This window comes from Lampetra planeri, chromosome 5 (genome assembly GCF_965212315.1).
Source record: "Lampetra planeri chromosome 5, kcLamPlan1.2.h2, whole genome shotgun sequence".
NCBI lineage: Eukaryota > Metazoa > Chordata > Hyperoartia > Petromyzontiformes > Petromyzontidae > Lampetra > Lampetra planeri.
The window spans coordinates 18818040-18831517 of NC_136111.1; the positions used below are offsets into that span (position 1 = coordinate 18818040).

The window sequence follows — 13478 nt, forward strand, 5'->3', positions numbered from 1 at the left end:
GGGGGGAGGGGGAGAGAGAGGTGGAGGGCGGTGACATGGTGGAGCCTAAGCTGCTTATTGTTGCAGATTGCAGAGGTTTGCGGTTCAATACCCTGGCCACCCTGGTTAATACTGCGTTTGTATCGGCCATAAAATACAACTGCGTTTCGTCCACATCGCAGTGGACATTAAAAGGTCCCGTGACGTTCTCAGAAAGATGGTGCGGCCATGCAAGCGCCACGGGTTAAAAATCGGCCAAATTTGAATGGTTAAATAATCAACATTTGGAATGACCAATCGTAACATCGCCCTCCACTGACAAGACTCGTGCCCGCTTGCAGGCCAATGCTGCGTCGCCACCGGCTTCACAGGGACAGCCGTGAATCACGGCGTCCCCTCGGCTAAAAGACGATAACTGCAGCTGCACATTGCGACGATCGATTTGAGATGTGATGCGAGGCGCTCCGAGATGAAGGGGGCATTCCAGCGCCCACTCACTGCAAATCCTTACTCCTCCGTGTTGTACGCGACAATTGGACCACACTCGGGCAGATGGGGGGGCAGAGTGCATTTGGACACATTTACTGCCGCTCGCATGTTTCACAACATATGAAAAGAACACAATAAATGTTCGTTTTTTCGCTTTCCGACAGTGGCGTTTGTTTGTCCGGACGATCTAGAATCGCACGTGAACTGCGGGACACGCGTGGCTGCGTTGTGGGGAGTCGGTGAAAGGGAGGCAACATCTGCGCCGATTTCTTTTTCAATCTCCCCTTTAATTCTCACACTTCGTCTCCCCTCCAACTGCACCGGCTTCCCGTTAATTCCACGACCGCTGCATTTTAAAATGCCTTCACTATAGTCTTTAAAATCTCTTCGTGTGTTCTTGCCCCGCCCCTCCCACCTCATCTCGCCTCTCTCATTTCCTTCCATGCCCCCCCCTCCTCCTCCTCTCGTCCTCTTCGTTCCAAATCCTCTCTCGGTCTCTTTCTGTCCCTAATTCTACCTGTGCCCAGTCCCGTTTACGCGCCCACTCCCTCCTTGCAACCCCTCCGTTTGAATAAACTTACTCTGCACATTAAGCAGCCCCTCACCCCCCCCCGTTAACCTCCTCTGATAAATCCTCGCCTCTATTTCCCATTCTCTTCTTATTCCCTCCCCTTGCCACTCCGCTCATTCCCCTCCCCTTTCACGGTCCCCAAATACCCTACAACGCTGTCACTCATTCCTCAATCCTTGTATGCCCCCTGTCCACTGCATACACTGTCACCTACCCTCAAGTCGACCCCAGTCGCCTCGCTGCCCGTGCTGTCATGTCTCTCGCACCCACCCGTCCGCTGCAACCCTGTGGGAAGTCCTGCAAATTGAGGACAACAGTCGCCTTGCCATTCATCAGGACCTCGCTCACGTCCCCTTGCCATCGCTTGAAGTCGTGCACCCCCTTTTGGGCCCCTACGCTTGAAGTCACGCAAACCCTTTTGGTCCCCTACGCTTGAAGTCACGCAAACCCTTTTGGGCCCCTACGCTTGAAGTCACGCAAGCCCCTTTTGGACCCCTACGCTTGAAGTCGCGCAAGCCCCTTTTGGGCTCCTACGCTTGAAGTCACGCAAACCCTTTTGGGCCCCTACGCTTGAAGTCACGCAAACCCTTTTGGGCCCCTACGCTTGAAGTCTCACGCAAACCCTTTTGGACCCCCGTGCGCTTCCCCTTCAACAATGGAGGTTTAACCCCTGACGAAGTTTAGAGAGCTGAAATTGAGTTCAAAAGAACTCGCATTCCTATTTGTCATTGTTTACGAATTCCAGGCCCTCTGCCCGCCTTAAGCCTTTTGAGGCCCACATAATGTGTACATATGTTGAACTTCTTTCGCACCGTACGTAGCCAACCGTGCTAATCGGAGGTGCGGGCGGGGGGGTGGACAACATACTAAAACACAAAAAGCAGTTCTAAAAGGAAGGCGTTATCGATTTAGATGACAAAAATGTGCTGTGTCTGCGTGTGCCTGGTGCCGCCAGCAACTGATTCATAGGGTCATCGTTGTCATCTCGGTGCTAAGCGATCGTTTACCACAACGCTTGCTCAACAAAAAAACGGAAAGCAGTCAACTTCAGTTTCTCCACAAAGAAAGAAAGAAAGACAATCAGGTGCAGTGGGCCGGGTGATTCAAGGGTCAGAGCGCTTGGCCAGCACTAACCGAACCGGTTTCTCAAGTGTCGTGAGTTGATGGTCTCGGCTCAGGTCACCAATGACCAAAATAAATGACTATAAAGTCCATTGTTTTATTTTGTTACGTTATTTGGAGAAACAAAATCCAGCTTTTAGAATGAAAATAATTTAAGTTGGAGTGCCGTGCTCCAAACCATCTCTGCAGCAGGGCGGCGTAGGGAGAAAAAAAAAACACGCCAGCAACACGCGTCACTTGAAGTGATCCCAGAATAAGTTCTGTGAAATCAGCTTCCGCGGGTCGTTCTCTCTGGGACAGTTCCAAGTGGACACTTTTGTCCCATGACATGATGCGAATAGCACAACCGATAGTGAAGTGAGAGAAATACACGTTTAAAAAATAAGAAAGGGATTTGGTCTGTGGGTCTGCTGGGCCAGACGCGTTTCAACTCCCTGCAGTTCGCTCCTCTCCACCACCCCGGTCATCATCGCAGCAGCAGCGGTGGCTTTTGGCTGGCCATTAATCACCACATCGCGCACTTTCAGGTGCACTTTTGTGGCCGTCTGGAACGCTCTTCCTTCCGATATTTGGAAGCCACCTGGAGCTACGCACTTTGAAATCGTCTAGATTGAACACTCATTTCTTTAGAACTGCTTTTTGTGCTTAATGTGTCGTCTTTCCCCCACACCTCTGATTAGCATTGTTGGCTGCGTACGGTGCGAAAGAAGTTCAACATACATACGTCAAGCCATGGACTCGTACACTGTTTCGTGACTTACGGACATTGCAAAGAATCAAAATCTTTACTCTTTGGTTCACACCAAGACAATCAGTCCTGTTTGTCTTGGTGTGTGTCTCGCTCGGTGTGTCTTTGTGTGTGTCTCTCTGCATGTGTGTCTGCCTATGCTGTTCCCGTGTCTGTGTTTTATCATTCATTCTTACCTGATGATGGCTGCTTGTGTTGCAAACCAAACGTCGTATTCTATTATTATTTGATTTGATTTTCTACGTGACTTTACCGAAAGAACCAAAGAGTAATTCATGCAGCCACGAAAGCTTCGAATCAGAATCTTTATTTATCCTGGAGAAATCCGATGAGCTATGAAGCTCTTTTTCACAGGATATACAGTAGGGGCTGGGTCATAAAGAGTTTGTTTTATCGTGTACGCGGCTACTAGGATACCCATGCACCTCCCGTAAGTAACACAAAAACAAAATCAACCGCCTGTGTATTCACGTTTGAGTGACGTGCCTGTATTTACGAAAGCGACCGTGTCCTGCCCTCCAACAAACAGGGCCCGATAAGCTCTTCAAGGTGTTGTGTGTGTGAGAGTTGCGAGCCCTTCCTAGCAAACGACTCAACCCATGAGCAAATTTACACAGCGCACCTTAGGGAGGGTCTTTCCCAGTCGTATATAGCAACCAGACGACGCCGTACACCACCGTTGCCCGGCGCTCGCGATCCCATTGGCACGGTCGGACTACGTACGGCGCCAAAGAAATTCAACGTACATCGCTCCGTGGACTAAAGAACAAAAAAAACAACTACCACGCGCCGTCTCAAAGCGGAGAGAGGTGAACTCGCGTCAAACACTCGCCCGACCCGCGTCCTGGGGATTTTGCGTTGCGGTCTGGCCTCTGTGGTGATCCATCCCATCCCATAAACGTCCGTCAGCACCTCGGTGAGCAAGGTAGGCCACCGCGCGTCCACGTTTGTGCGCCTTCGCCCCCGGGTTTGTCCTGAGCGTTTTAGCATCTCTTCCCTTGAGCTTTGGCCGCGCGCTACTGCGGAAACTCGTCGACGGAATTTGATCTCCACCGCATCTTCAGCAGTTGACGGAACGTTACGGTCACTGTTTTTTTTTGTTCATCGAATCATAGTTCACACGGATGTTCGAATACGTGCGCGTTATGATGATTAAGCAAGGCGGACGAGAGCAGATCGGAGTCGGGAGCGCTCCTGAAAAAAAACTATAATAAGTAAAACGTATTCATGTGCCGAACGAAGTAGTTTTTATTTATTTATTAGCTTAGAAATTCGGACCAGAAACGTGGACATTGATGAAGATGATGGAACAACAGTTGAACAAGAAGCACGGAGGTGGGCAGGACAGACACGTTAACAGAAAGTAGTGGTCGCTAGGAGGTGGAGTCTATAACGACATTGGCGACAGCCAAAGTAGAGAATACATGCCCGAGAGGACGTCCATCCACCGTGCAGATGGAGTGCTGTGAATCAGCTCGTGTGCTGAAGTCTCATGGATTGTGGCATCGCAGTGAATAGATAATGGGCGGCGATGATGGTGATATGTAGCCCGTGGCACCATACATCTTGCGGGATTACGGTCATGAGGGCGTGAATTTTCGTGAGCTAAGTACCAGGCGTGGACATTTTTATCGCCGATTCGTCGACGAAAAGCCTCGTTAAACTTGAGCGCTTCAGTCGAAGCGGCCCCTTGAGTCTCTCCGCCCCTCCGAGGAGGAGGGGGAGGAAAGCGTAAAACTCGACCGCGAAGACCACGGAGCCTTTTCACAGGCGCCGGCGATGATGGCACACGTCACGGTGGGCACGCTCATTACGAGAGACGACGGAGAGAGGAACGGATTTTTTTTTAATTGAAAACTCACTTCTTTAGAACTTGCCATTTTTTCCGTTTAGTTTGTGTGTACTTCTCCCCGCGCACATCCGATTCGCACGGCTGTGCTACGTACGGTGCGAAGGAAGTTCAACGTACAGTACGTCCGTCCGGCCACGTCGCCGTCTTCTGTGTGACAATTTGCAGATGCCGCATTCAACGTGGTCTGGTTTAAACCTGGTCTGTGCTCACCTATACAACAACAACAACACAAATGCACTGCACGATGTAGCAGGTGTCACGGACAGAGCTCGGTTTCCCACTCGAGTGAGTTTTGTCTGACCGTGTTTCTTGTAAAGTCTACGTGCTCCCGTTGCAATGAATGAGCCCATCGAGAAAACCTCGTGGGCGTCCGCACGCGACCACGGGTAGAATATGCACGAGTGGCGTAATGGTGTAAGAGTCGGCTCACCGGGATTTGTAATTCGTAGGTCGCCCTGCAACTAGTTTAATTCGATCTCTCGGCAGTTAAAACGATGGCTAACCGGGTAGAACGACCATGGTTAAAGTCGATCAGCAGTCGTTTTTGGATCGCTGCCGTTTCCAAACAATTTTTTTAATTGTAACCAAGTAAGACCCACCCATATTATTTGGCTCATTCGGTAAAGTCACGTAGATAGGTTCATCATGACGACCGCTTGCCTTGTGATCGAAACGTCCTAGTTTTTTTCGTTATTTTGTTATTTTATTTGAACCTATCGACGTGACTTTACGGAAAGACCCAAATAATATGAATTCCTGCAGTCACGAAAGCTTTAAGTCAAGACCCACCCAGTTATTAGCTATTTTTTTTCAGAAGCGACCCGGCCACAAATAGGTCAACGAAGTGGCTTTTCACGTGGACATTTACAGCAAACATTAAATCTAAAAAAACGCATGTTTATGAATGTGGGAGGGGGGGGGATTGTCGGACCCGGACAAAAATCCACGCCATCACGGGGCAGAGAGAGAGAGAGGCACGCAAACTCCAAATATACAGCAGGCGTCAGGGTCGGGACCGACCGAATCCACGACATCCTGCATACCAGGCGAGGGGGATAACATCTCATCACCGTGAAACCTAACCCCCCCCCACCCCTTCGTGCTGCGTGCAGTCAGAGACAGCGATGGCGTCACCAAACCCACAGCCCAACCACGGCGACCCCTCCAATTCCAGCGCTCCCTACCCAACGCACGCGCCCTCCATGGAGCAGCCGCCCTCGTACCCGGGCCACGCGTGGGGGGGGGCCAACCCAGCCATGGCGTACCCGCCGGGCGCTGCGGTACCACCGCCGCCAGGATGGGGTGGTGGTGGTGAGTCGTTGCGAGCTACCGAGGTCCTGGAGAAATCCCACCCGGGGCATGCGGAGAGGGTGGTGGCACCATGCAATGCCCATCTCACAGAACCACGCCTACACAACTATAAAGGAAACACTTTTTTGTTATTTTAACAAACTTATGAAACTAAACTATTTTTTTGTATATTCTTTGTATCTTTCGGTAAAGCCACGTAGATAGAAAAATAAAAATATCACGACTTTTCGATCGCAACACAAGCAATCGTCATCAGGTGAAAAAATATAGGGGGAGAGCTGCTGAGGCAGGACATTTTAGTTTTTCCAATTTTTTTCCTGCCTCAGCAGCTCTCCCGCTATATTTTTTTCACCTGATGACGATTGCTTGTGTTGCGATCGAAACGTCGTGATATTTTATTGTCTATCTACGTGGCTTTACCGAAAGACCCAAAGAATATGAATTCCTGCAGTCACGAAAGCTCGAAGTCAAGATGTAAACAATTTTTTATTTTATTTTACCAGGTAAGGCTCCTTCAGCTACATAGATGTTTTTCAGAAGCGGCCTGGCCAGCAAAAATTATAGCTCAACGAAGTGGCTTATTACGGGGGAAATTCCTAGCAGCCAAATACTCGAAACGCGCGTTGATTCTTAATGTGGAGGTAAAAACCGGAGGACCCGGATACAAATCCACGCGGCCATGGGGAGAACGCGCAAACTCAAACTACACAGGCGTCGGGATCGAACCCATGACCCTCCTGCATACCGAGCGAGGTAGGTAACGCCTCGCCACCGTGGCGCGCAAACTCCTGGTAAGCCATGAATGGTTACCACTTATCCAAGCTCTAAGGGGCCGTCCATAAATGACGTCATGCACCTAGGGGGGGGGGGGGGGGTCAGACATTTGTGACGATGTGTGACGAGGAGGGGGGGGGGGTGAGAAATGTGACGTCACATCAAAATGCGCAACTTTAAATAAATATAGACAACACTTCTACTTAATTAAATATACTTTTTAATAAATGTTTTCTCCTATAACATCAGAGTGCAGCGCCACATTAAATACGCACTAGAATGACAATAGTTTAAAGCGATTTGAAGCATGTTTTATTTTGGGGGGGGGGCAGAGCTTTGTGACGTCACATTTGAACTGGAGCGGCAGCGTAATATTGCAAATCGGGTACTGCTATTGCTGTAGTGGCCGCACTTTGCGAAGACGGAGCGCCCCCTACAGCGTTAGAAGTTCGAGACCGTGAGCGTAACGAGGTGACGTGGGCAGAGAGAAGCCGCAATGTACAATAGCCGAGGTGCGAGCGTGCGATGATAATGTCGTCACCACGCCACTTGGCTGATGATAATGTCGTCACCACGCCACTTGGCTGATGATAATGTCGTCACTACGCAACTGAGCTGATGATGATGTCGTCACCACGCCACTGAGCTGATGATGTCGTCACTAAGCCACTGAGCTGATGGTAAATGTCGTCACTACGCCACTGAGCTGCACGTTCGGGCAACGCCATCCACCCCCGCTCCCTCCGTTCCCCCCCAGCTCTCCCCGTTCGACCCCCCGCTCCTCCCCTCGCCCCCCCCCTCGCCGCCCCTCGCCCCCCCTCGCCCCCCGGCCCCGCCCTTGCTACCACGCCGTTAGCGAGTGACACGTGCACCGGTGCTGCCCGTTCTCTGTCGCTTGTGTGGTGCAGTTCCGACGACGATGACGTACCCGACGCAGACGTTCGTGGCCCAGCCGCAGGGGTTTACGCAGGTGCCCGTGGTGTTGCAGCAGCAGCAACAGCCGCTTCGCTCGCCGGACCCCGTGCGCATCACCTGCCCGTACTGTCACGACGAGGTCACCACCAAGACGAAGAGGCGCGCCGGTGCCTACGCCTGGTCCGCCGTGGGCATCATTTTTCTGACCGGCTGGTTTTTTATTCTGTGAGTCTGCGTTGTGTCTGTGTATCTCGTCTCAGTCAATCAACCCATGGCACCTGGGTCTGACCCGTGACCTCCTCCTGCACCAAACCTGGCACAGCAGTCAACACATGGCACCTGGGTCTGTCCCGTGACCTCCTCCTGCACCTAGCCTGGCACAGCAGTTAACCCATGGCACCTGGGTCTGACCCGTGACCTACTGCACCAAACCTGACACAGCAGTCAACCCATGGCACCTGGGTCTGACCCGTGACCTCCTCCTGCACCAAACCTGGCAAAGTAGTTAACCCATAGCACCTGGGTCTGTCCCGTGACCTCCTCCTGCACCTATCCTGGCACAGCAGTCAATCCATGGCACCTGGGTCTGTCCCGTGACCTCCTCCTGCACCAAACCTGACACAGTAGTTAACCCATGGCACCCGGGTCTGACCCGTGACCTACTGCACCAAACCTGGCACAGCAGTCAACCCATGGCACCTGGGTCTGTCCCGTGACCCCCTCCTGCACAAAACCTGGCACAGCAGTCAACCCATGACACCCGGGTCTGACTCGTGACCTCCTGCACCAAACCTGGCACAGCAGTTAACCCATGGCACCTGGGTCTGTCCCGTGACCTCCTCCTGCACCTAGCCTGGCACAGCAGTCAACTCATGGCACCTGGGTCTGTCCCGTGACCTCCTCCTGCACCTAGCCTGGCACAGCAGTCAACCCTTTGCACCTTCTGGATCTGTCCCGTGACTGGCTCCCAGCAGAAGAGCCTTCGACACTTCACGTGTGGTCTCAAAGTGCACCGAGCCTGGCACGAACGCCGTGGCGACTTCACCGCCACTTAGCGGCAATTGTTACCGGAGCGCTGGTTGAGCAGTTAGCGTGCTGACCCCGTGCCCCCGACTGGACACATGTGAAAAAGATCTTTATCGCTCGTCGGATTCATGCAGTAAAAATTAATATTCGAATTCTGATGCTCTGCCCTCTCCCCACGCCGCATCTCGCCCTGTCAGACCGTGGCTCTTCTGCTGGATCCCGCTGTGCATCCCGTCCTTCCAAGATGTTCACCACAAGTGTCCGAAATGCAAGAAGCACCTCTACACCCACTCGCCCATGTGATCGCGGCGGCCGCCTTCACGTGACCCCACGGATTGAAGTTGGCCGAGTGTTGTGGGGAGCAAGGAGAGCCTTCTCCACCGCCCCCCACCCACCCACCCCACAACCGCCCCGTAAAATTTCAATTAAAAGCTTTCGTGACTGCAGGGATTCATCTTCTTGGTTCTTTCGGTAAAGTCACGTAGAAGGGAAATAATAAAATAATAAAAATAAAACATTTTCTTTTTATTATGAAAATACAACATATTTAATGTTTTCTTTTTATTATTTTATTATTTCCCTTCTACGTGACTTTTACCGAAAGAACCAAGAAGAACCGCCCCGTACTGAATTAGTGTTTTTGATGATTTACCTTCGAAGAAAGATCTGGCCATGTCTCGCACCCCCAGAAAGGGCATCCCCAGGGGGTGCGCGACACCCCAGCTTAAGAAGCACTGGATTCGATCGTGTTCACTGCACTCACAGATCGCGTGTTATCACGATACACGGACAGAATTAAACGTGCCTTGTGCTCCCACGTGTGAAGTGATGGTTGATCTTTTACTCCGATCGGTCGGGTTGTAGCCACGCAGCCAGTGGGGGATTTCGTAGCATTTGGGGGCTCTAAAAGCCACAATATTTTTGAGGTTGTCCCCCTTATCGAGGCAATACGTGAAATCCTTGTGAGATCTAGCCAAGATATATACGTTTTAGACAACAGGTGTAATATAGTAAGGGGCCGTCCATACATGACGTCACACACCTAGGGTGGGGGGGGGTCAGACATTTGTGACGATGTGTGACGAGCGGGTTTGAGAAATGTGACGCCACGTAAAAATGCGCAACTTTAAATAAATATAAACAATATAATTGTTATAATAACACTAATTTTGATCAATTTTCATTATTAACTATTTGATTACTTAAATTTACTAAGGTCACTTTTTATTTATTCCATGAAGGAGCATTTTGCTTCTCCATGGGAGAATGGAGAAGCATACATTTTGAACATTTTTTAAATGATTGTTATTAAACATTTGATTCTAATGATTCTACCAGGGCTTTTCATTCTGTGGAATGAATATGTGATTGTTATAATTGTACTCTCCATTTTTTTTCGTTCTACTACAAAGTTTAAAGTATTTTTTATAGTTATAATTACTTTTAATATTTTATAATTATAAGAAAATCTCAAGATAATATTCTGAACATCTGCAGTTTTAGTTAGACTAAATTAAATAATAGAATACGACGTTTTGATTGCAACACAAGCAATCATCATCAGGTATAATGAAATAGCGACATAATATCTAACCAGAAAACTATAGACAGACATATTAGCAGACAGATATCACAAGATACATACATAGCGAGAGCAACACAGGTGACAGAGAGGGGTGATCGTCTCTGTGGGGTGGCCTTAAATAGACAGAGGGGGGGCGGAGGCAGAGAGAGGGAGGGGGGTTAGAAAAAATTAGCATATCAATGTGTTGCTCTCGCTATGTATGTATCTTGTGATATCTGTCTGCTAATATGTCTGTCTATAGTTTTCTGGTTAGATATTATGTCGCTATTTCATTATACCTGATGATGATTGCTTGTGTTGCAATCGAAACGTCGTATTCTATTATTTAATTTAATTTATTATTTTATCTTTAGACGTGACTTAACCGAAAGAACCAAATAATAATTCCTGCAGTCACGAAAGTTCTAAAATTAAGATTGAACCACTTCTACGGGGAAGTTTTAAGCTTATCTTTTTTCTCTCTCTCTGGCGACTTGTTTTCTCTGCCTGTGTCCTCTTTAGAATGTTCACACTTAAATTCTAACTTAGCAATCTTTGAAATACGTAATCAACCAGGCTATGCGTTAATTGTGTGTTGACCGACCCTCTGTGTTGTATTACATTACATTTCGATATTTTACTAGGTTATTTAATTTTAGTGTGTCTTTCTCCTGATTTTCAGGCTTGCTTGCTGTGCCATCGTACTCGCAGCACCACGTTTTCTTTTGGACCACTCATTGATATGCTAATTTTTTCTAACCCCCCTCCCTCTCTCTGCCTCCGCCCCCCCTCTGTCTATTTAAGGCCACCCCACAGAGACGATCACCCCTCTCTGTCACCTGTGTTGCTCTCGCTATGTATGTATCTTGTGATATCTGTCTGCTAATATGTCTGTCTATAGTTTTCTGGTTAGATATTATGTCGCTATTTCATTATACCTGATGATGATTGCTTGTGTTGCAATCGAAACGTCGTATTCTATTATTTAATTTTATTTATTATTTTATCTTTAGACGTGACTTAACCGAAAGAACCAAATAATAATTCCTGCAGTCACGAAAGTTCTAAAATTAAGATTGAACCACTTCTACGGGGAAGTTTTAAGCTTATCTTTTTTCTCTCTCTCTGGCGACTTGTTTTCTCTGCCTGTGTCCTCTTTAGAATGTTCACACTTAAATTCTAACTTAGCAATCTTTGAAATACGTAATCAACCAGGCTATGCGTTAATTGTGTGTTGACCGACCCTCTGTGTTGTATTACATTACATTTCGATATTTTACTAGGTTATTTAATTTTAGTGTGTCTTTCTCCTGATTTTCAGGCTTGCTTGCTGTGCCATCGTACTCGCAGCACCACGTTTTCTTTTGGACCACTCATTGATATGCTAATTTTTTCTAACCCCCCTCCCTCTCTCTGCCTCCGCCCCCCCTCTGTCTATTTAAGGCCACCCCACAGAGACGATCACCCCTCTCTGTCACCTGTGTTGCTCTCGCTATGTATGTATCTTGTGATATCTGTCTGCTAATATGTCTGTCTATAGTTTTCTGGTTAGATATTATGTCGCTATTTCATTATACCTGATGATGATTGCTTGTGTTGCAATCGAAACGTCGTATTCTATTATTTAATTTTATTTATTATTTTATCTTTAGACGTGACTTAACCGAAAGAACCAAATAATAATTCCTGCAGTCACGAAAGTTCTAAAATTAAGATTTTAGTTAGACGTTGAATACTTTCAAGTGAATTGGGACCACTGTCAGCTAATGGCCGGTGTACAACAAGAATGATATTACAGCATGACAAAGTTTGCAACTGCGTTAACAGTTGCTCCTGCAGACACGTACACCGTATACTTCTATAAACAAAGATAGACATCCTCCGTGTAGCCTTAACAGATTGTTGGGATGAGCGCTGTTAGCGAGCACCTATGAAGGCCACTGGCACCGTGGCACACGAGGGGGTGGGGTGGCCAGCACCACGCCTGACCGCCTTTGTCTCCCTAGTGGCGATGTTTACACACCGCATAAGGTACTCATTTTGAGGCTGAGTCGACCCAGGGGAGGCCCAGGACCGGTTCAAATAATCGTCACCGGTGTTGGCTGTGAGTTGGAATAGAACTCTCGACGCTACTTAATGTATACACACACACACATGACAGAGCCAACATATGTGTGCTTCATTCATAAAGAGACGATAGCATGCTGGGGATAGGGCTCGATTTAGAGGGTTAAAGGTTAACAGTTAGGGTTAGTGTCAATCGATGAGAGAAATGCTTAAACCATTGGTCGCACCACCCTCCGTGACATACTTCAAGGATTGGCCCAGGCTGCGGCACGGATACCGTGCAGGGGAAATTTCTAATCAAGGGCTCAGCAGTGGCGTCGTGTCGGCTACTCGACTCGTGCGAGACTGCACTACATCCTGCGCTGGCTCAAGATTGAGCCGCACGTGGAGTTTATCTGGGAGGACTCCACAACGCCTGTGAATCCGTATACAGCGTGTGCCGCGACGGAGTGGATAACAACGTGGGCATGGGCAGGACTCGTCACTCGAAGGGACGATGGCCAGTGGCAGAGACTAGCGACCAAGTGGCAGTCAAAGGCAGCGAACATGCCCAGGAGAGAGATCGTCCACAGCTGTTCCATCGATACGTCCGCCACCTCGCCAAGTTGTGGCCTTCTTTTTTCTTTCGCGACTCGTTCACTCCCTGAGTTGTCGGTACAAACACGGCCGCAAGTACAAACACCACCGCGTCACGGTTTCACAACAAGCCGGCGTGGGGTTTTAAAGCCCCAGGTAATGGCCATAAAATCTCATATATATAAAGAATGTAACTCTAAAACGCATTTACCACATTTATCCCATGTCACGTGGGAGGGGGTGTGACTGAAACTTTTATACAAATCGCATCTATTTTTTCGATTTAAAGCTTTCGTGACTGCAGGGATTCATCTTCTTGGTTCTTTCGGTAAAGTCACGTAGAAGGGAAATAATAAAATAATAAAAATAAAACATAATAAAATCATTCTCACGACGTTTCGGCCACAACGCAAGCACCCATCCAAATCGCATCTGGCAAGAGGGCTTTGTCGCGCGCCGTATAAAGGAACCCGCGGCGCGTGGC

At 48.7% G+C, this 13478-nt stretch overlaps 1 protein-coding gene across 3 annotated transcripts; it reads left to right on the forward strand.

Annotated features, from left to right (window-relative positions):
- The first annotated feature begins 1111 nt into the window (after nucleotides 1-1111).
- On the forward strand, nucleotides 1112-9604 carry LOC144719089 (lipopolysaccharide-induced tumor necrosis factor-alpha factor homolog). 3 transcript variants are annotated; one of them, XM_078594905.1, is made up of 4 exons: nucleotides 1112-3825; nucleotides 5874-6072; nucleotides 7755-7986; nucleotides 8985-9604. In XM_078594905.1, the coding sequence occupies exons 2-4, from the start codon at nucleotides 5886-5888 to the stop codon at nucleotides 9088-9090; spliced, it is 525 nt and encodes a 174-aa protein (XP_078451031.1). In that variant the 5' UTR covers nucleotides 1112-3825; nucleotides 5874-5885; the 3' UTR covers nucleotides 9091-9604. The 3 variants fall into 3 exon arrangements, with proteins under 3 accessions (XP_078451031.1, XP_078451032.1, XP_078451030.1); XM_078594906.1 differs by having other exon boundaries at nucleotides 1112-3718; XM_078594904.1 differs by having other exon boundaries at nucleotides 1114-3834.
- The last annotated feature ends 3874 nt before the right edge of the window (nucleotides 9605-13478 follow it).